We start from the raw sequence: 6,463 nt of genomic DNA, 5'->3' as shown, positions 1-6,463 counted from the left end.
AAACTCTTCGAGAGAAACGAACAATAAACAACAGTATCACAATTCTTCATCATCATCTTCCTCCTTCTCCCCTCCATCCTCCTCAATTGATGGTGAAGACACAACCTTACCAATAGCAGCTAGAAGGGACCTCTCGTTCGAGGAAGGGAGGTCCTGGCCTGAACCAAACGTGTTGAACATCCATAACACAATTTACCAATAAGTGATCCTTACCAAGTTCCCATATCATAACACCACCCAGGCCCTCTTCAAGGGCGTATCTCGTCCTTGCTTGAACCTCTTCTGGAGTATCATAAACAAACTTATGCTGCGCATCGGGAATGGTAGAAATCTCCGAGTACGTTCGAGCCTCTCCAGTCTGTAGGTCTCTACCATAAAATGGTATCTAAGGTTACTTATTGGAAGATACAGAATATGTCCGAGTCACACAACACACTAAAAGACTCATTCCTTGTCAGGATGCTAGTGTATACAGTTCACATGTCCAACAAAGAGGATGGGGAGGTCGCCCAGAAGTGGTGTCGACTGGACTCAAGGCACTGGAGGACACCACCTGGGCTAACCTCCTCCACCTAGTGGACAAGATGGTCAACTGAAACATGCTGCCTGGCAGTTTCATAGCACAGCCCTCTCACCCCCAATGCGAGCTTCCGTATATCCAATCCTCTTTGCTCCCAAGCTTCCACAACAACTCTAGCCAGGTCCTCCCCTTTCCCTTCAGGATGTTCATAAGACATCGCCAAGAAGTAATCGCACTGTTTGGCAAACCTCAACTTGGCTATCATGTCCTCTTGTAGACCACCAGGCTGGTACCTACAACACTGTGAGATAATATCACCACCATATCAATCAATGATTGAATAATAGTCCGATATAAAACCCATACCACTCTCCTGTCACTTCGTATTCACTGTGTCATTCAAAAGACGACCACTGTCACTAAATGGCCTCTGAACTGCTTCATTCCTTAGAACCCATCCCTCTCACGCTAGAGTGATGATCGCTGGCTTCTCCCTCTTCCTCAGCTTCACCTTCAACCACCGCAACATCTGCTTGAAATTGTACCATTCAGTTTCACTCTGTGGATACTCCCAATTAAAGTCAACTCCATCAAGTTGGTATTTATTCAACAGATCATCAACCTGCTTGATGAGCCTCCGGACATCCCCATTGTGCGCCACCGCATCAGCGAAACCAGAGCTCCTTCCCGCTCCTCCAATGCTGACCAACAGTCGTCCCCCATAGGCATCGGCAGCAGCCCTAGCCTTCTCCAAAATAGCAGGGCCAGGTAGACGCTGTTTCTGTTGTATTATACCGAGATAGCTGACCTCAACGCTGAAGAATATCAAATCGGTGACACCGTGTGAAAAGATACCATCGAAATCGACATCATCCGATAGGCGGTACTCTGGAAGGTAACTGAGATACTACTGGAATAGACTGGTCCCCAATTGCGCTAGTAGTCTACCCGAACACTCTGAATCGCTCTTGCTCATCAGCAATAACCGTGAAGGCTGATAATAGCAGCAGGAGGAGGCATGCGAGTCGGGCCATGAAATGGTAACAATACGCTTCCATAAGACACCGTCACTCGCCACGAAATTACCACCAAAGACAACGACAATCTTCTACACTCACAAGAGAGGACCAAGTCGTGAATATAGCATCGTTAATTTATGGAGGCTTCGTCCATCTCCTCTGTAGAACTCTCCGGTCATCGTCTTGGCATGCCCATCAAAATCTAATACTATGAAGCCACCGTGAGGACAGCCATGGTAGAAGAACTCGGTCCAATAGGGAGAATGCCTGATCCGATACACGACAGATGTGATGGAACCACGTAGAACAATACACCCGATTTCCATAGGAGCTCAACAATAATGAAAAAGGACCGGCATTCCGTACACTACTGTGTTTCCCTCATGACTGTTTATAGTCTTCCAATTGAATGTCAATGCTACTTCACAGTGATAGATGAGCCCACGGAGATCGGGTGTTGGCCTACTTGAAGAGTCTAGGTGGACCAGTATAGCATCTTGCACCCGCTCCTGTACTCAATAGATGAAGACCTGTCTCTGAGTCATACCTAGCCATTCAGTAACAGTAAGAGTACTGCTTCTATTCATACAGATGTTGATGGACATGGTCATGGCCCGAGAGGTATGCCGTAACCCGATATTTGGTGAATATAGGCATCAGCAGTCGAGACAGTCGGTAGGTGGGACCATGCTCAGCCAAAGACCTGTTATTGACGATGACTTACTGTCAGTCTAGGAGGCCACCTACCAAATAGGGTAGTGACCAACCACTAGGATGAAGTCGGCAACACCATCATGCTTCGACAAGGCGTTCTCGATCCACTCCAATGCAGACCGCTGAGTCCTCGACAACTCCTACCGAATTTCGTGGAGGCGCAGCGAAATTTCATCACCTCACTCGATGGTCGCCATCATACTCGCTCATACATATCCCCTCCCCATCTCGGCAATTGTAGGAAGACCCTTCCTCAGCCAGACCGTCCAAAACGATGGTGTCAATCATAACAACGAGCACTTTGACAGCAGCTCCTACGCTCAGTACATGATAATGGAATAAGGCCGGGAACCTCCATCGAGAACTGTGTTTGCTGTATCTACCAATCTACATGTATTTCTCTACAGAATCTTCGTTGCGGAAATTCAGAGGTGACGGAGAAGTCATACCACCACGATCCTATTCAGCACGCATATACATGCGTCAGAACTAAGAGTAGATAATCGTTAACCCACCTATCTGAGCGGATATATTCCCAATATGGTCGTGGTTGCTGCTACGATATACCAAGGAATACCCTGTAGACTAGGAGACGAGAAAACGTCCTCAAAGGTGCTCTTGAATCTATCATCGAACTCATTGGTAGAAATACCCCCTTCATAAAAGTTGTCACCAGTACCTACTAATGACGATCCTTTGATAGTAGTGAGAGTACTACTGCCCTCACTGAGCACAGCCATGACCGATCTATCCTCGCATACTTCACTCATTGCTGTTGCTGTATTCCGCCTAAATGAGGCGACTGATACTCACAAGTCAGCGACAGAGGTACTCATCCGAGCTCCAATAGGGCGGTGTTCCCATCCCACCCCAATCACCAACAACTATCATAGACGAGATATCCACCTAACTGAGGGAGACAATGTCTACTGCTCATCCTAAGGGGTCTCTACGTTTACAGTAGACGCATCTTCATTATCAACATGAATGGAAATTCTGTCTTTAGGTGAACTCTTTATAAACCATCACGAATGGAAGCATTTGAAAGTGAGTATTTTGATGGCCCTCGAGAGGCTGTGGTATTACTTTAGTCCTTCTCCCATCGACATCGCCGTAGTTTAGAGGATCTCGAAGGTAAACGTCGGCATTCGCCTTCAACGGTAGAGTTATAGCGAGCGACCACGACAGAGCAAACGACACTATCAATAACATATTCATAAAGATCAAACTGCTGCTGGTTTTGCTAATACCACTCCTTGTTGAATTCACCACAATCAATATCAAGTACGACCCGATTGAACCTTCCTGCCATCTACACCGTGCCAACCTCACTAGTCGAGATATACTCAGTGCCAAGTCAGCCCTCTGTCACTGAACTCAAGAGCTAGATAAAAACCTGATAAAACATCGCACTGCATCTACCACGACGTGGGTCGCCTTATTACGGAGGTGAACACTCCCTCGTCTGCACCTACCTCCAACAGACGATGATCTCTGGTGGGGAATGACCATTCCTGTGTCGCCAAACACTCTGAAAAAGGCCTCGGGAGTTTCGTCGGAGTGCTCGTTTTCGAGCTACGTTGAGAAGGTGCGCGGTTTGACTGGTTGGGTTTCTTCGACTGACTGCTAGGCTGAGTTACTCATCAACCATAACACTCATTCAGAGGCGCCAAAAACAGGTCCCTCCATCATGACCGAACCCGACGAGAAACTGCTTGATGATAACACTCATTGACCATAATAAAGTGATTAAGTCTGGAAAATGGCGATTAAAAAGTGATAGTGATGTGGATTTAGTGAAAGCGTCTGTTTATTGTATGTCCGGCTCAGTCGTCTCGGTCATTCTCCTATGATTGCAACGTGGACACCTCTTCCGACGCAAAGATCATCTGTGGGACCAAGAACAGAAATCTCCTCCAATATAAACATTGAACCGAGTATAACGCATCGCAATGGCGGTCTCGGTTCCCTAAGTATCAGGTATGAGAAACGATAACCGTACACGACTCCACTGAAGTGAACTGGTCAGACCGACTCAACCCTCCTAATATCAATAAATGACGAATAAGATTCAATTCATTCGCATGCTGGTCCCGCTAACAGAGAGGCTCTGTGACAGTGTGTCGGGTGATGATACCGGGGCCGCCGCCGCCGCCGCCTCACGCTTCTCTCTTCCACGAGCTCCGATGGTACTGCTTCTTAGCTTAGTGGTATTACGGGGCTTCAGAGATGTGCACGCGACTGGCAGCCTCGTGACCTATGGCCTCGTTGGATGGCACCGATAGATTGATAATAGAGTCATACACCTGTAGTCGAGCCAATAGTCAAATCAATGTCCTTGCTCTCCTTCCCATAGTGACAATCGGGTGACTTCCCGTAATACTCGAGGAGCTTTGCGAGGCCGGGCAACGCGACCTCGCCACAGAGCCGACACGGATAGTTCCAACCTATAGGGGAGTACTCGAGGCGAAAATTCAACCCAACCCGCTACGTAAATCGGCCTTAGTAGCCTCGAACGAATGTCCGCAGGGCCACTTGCAAAGACAACATTGACGCTGATCGTCAACAGACTCTGTGAATGACAGAACGGTGTTAATGATGTGAGTACGGAGGTTGGGAGAGGGAGAGCCTATCAATCAAACCACTTTGTTAGACCATGCATAGATCACGCACTGGTGTCGACAGGGACGGGAGTGAACCTATTTGGACTCCTCAACACGACACATGGATGGCCCGTATCTCTTGTGTGAGCCTCATGACAATCTTGGCAATACTCCCCCCTTTTAGCGCATAGGAGGCAGCGATAATATCTGAAGAGCTCCTCCCAGAAAAATGGTAATCAACTTTACCCGCCACGAATAGGGGCTTTCCTACAGTTCCCACAACGTGTTCGAGGGAAGGTCGCGAGCCGTGAGCGCAATCGACTTAGTTTACCTACGGGCCTGAGGTGTTGCTAAGGTCCACCTGCGACTCACTTTGAAGGGCCGCTCGAGTGCCTGGGGGCCATCCGACCCGACAGAGTGGGCACGATACCTCTCCCGTTGCCGAATCAGTATTGTGGTCCGCCCACGCCTTCATGCACTCAACCTGAGCTCCTCTTAGACCGTTATGATGAGGAATAAGCTACATGAATATTCCCACCGCAAGAGATGTGACAGTGTGTGATCAACTCGGTGTCTGTCCCTGAACTGTGGTCAATCTCAAGGCTAGTATTGAGGAGATCTCCTCACCAAGCAGATCATGGCAAATAGGGCACAGGTCTACCGCTGTGTCAATTCGTCTGGGCTCAACAGAACCGTCCTTCACTGCTGTAGTGGCTCGAGCCGTGTCTAAGTGATGCTTACACGAGACTTTCCAAGACTTGGGGTTCCTAACTGTTCGACCTTGAGGTAGATGTAGAGGCCCCTTCTCTAATCGAGAGGATGTCGTCAAGCTCTCTATCACAGAGGGCCAACTGCCACAGCAAAGGGTCGTCGGCGCCTAGGCGTAATACCTTGTGGAGGACGAACCTGCTGAAGCCTTAAGGCTTCGCGATCGACTCTTTCCACTCACAGAATATGTAAACAATACTCTTCAATCGTTCTATCGCTTTTTCTTTTGAGTTGCTCACACGAGCAGGTGTGAGTGTTGCTTATTGTAACCCGAAATTTTGTAGTCGCAGGCGAGCGCTGGTCGAGATTTCTCACAACCTGAGTTCATCCCCACACGTGGGGAGGTGGGAGCACTCAAGTTTACGAAACATGCTGGGCCGATGGTCTGGACGACGCATAGTCGACTTGTCTGTGCTTTCTCTAGAGTATCTTGGAATCCCGAAGTCGGCGATCTACGGTATGGGACCGAGCGGGACATCCAAAAGGCTTCTAAAGTCTCTCTGACGCGTCCCGGCAACTAACTTCCAATCAGCAACACAACGCTAACATTGTTGAATTGGAGTTATAGTAGAAGAGCAGGCAACCCTTCGTGAAAAAAACTCAGCATACTCCTTCAGCTTTAGAGAAGTAATAGCTGCTTCACAGAGAGACGGCCAGCGCCACTGATGTGCTTATTCCTACAGTGCAATGATACAGCAACGTATATCCTCCAAACGACTAGGAGGTAGATGACGATACAAGACGATTGAGACCATGAAAGAGCAGATGATTATCCTCATGGTTTTGGCGACCTCCCTTCCTGTGTGATTGCTATAATGCACAAAATCGAAAACGGAAAT

The 6,463-nt window shown here is 48.2% G+C and overlaps 2 protein-coding genes across 2 annotated transcripts; both read right to left on the bottom strand.

The window, feature by feature from the left end:
• Nucleotides 1-36: 36 nt before the first annotated feature.
• On the bottom strand, nt 37-1,554 carry Pmar_PMAR004356 (conserved hypothetical protein; the record flags this gene model as incomplete). Its single annotated transcript, XM_002786654.1, has 5 exons — nt 37-158; nt 214-385; nt 636-813; nt 988-1,419; nt 1,469-1,554. The coding sequence occupies 5 exons, from the start codon at nt 1,552-1,554 to the stop codon at nt 37-39; spliced, it is 990 nt and encodes a 329-aa protein (XP_002786700.1).
• A 564-nt stretch (nt 1,555-2,118) lies between these two features.
• On the bottom strand, nt 2,119-3,023 carry Pmar_PMAR004355 (tartrate-resistant acid phosphatase type, putative; the record flags this gene model as incomplete). The annotated part of the gene is made up of 4 exons (XM_002786653.1): nt 2,119-2,242; nt 2,287-2,393; nt 2,437-2,567; nt 2,831-3,023. The coding sequence occupies 4 exons, from the start codon at nt 3,021-3,023 to the stop codon at nt 2,119-2,121; spliced, it is 555 nt and encodes a 184-aa protein (XP_002786699.1).
• Nucleotides 3,024-6,463: the final 3,440 nt, after the last annotated feature.

The sequence above is a fragment of the Perkinsus marinus genome, assembly GCF_000006405.1.
Source record: "Perkinsus marinus ATCC 50983 genomic scaffold scf_1104296931330, whole genome shotgun sequence".
Lineage (NCBI taxonomy): Eukaryota > Perkinsozoa > Perkinsida > Perkinsidae > Perkinsus > Perkinsus marinus.
This window is presented reverse-complemented; position numbering and strand designations above follow the sequence as displayed.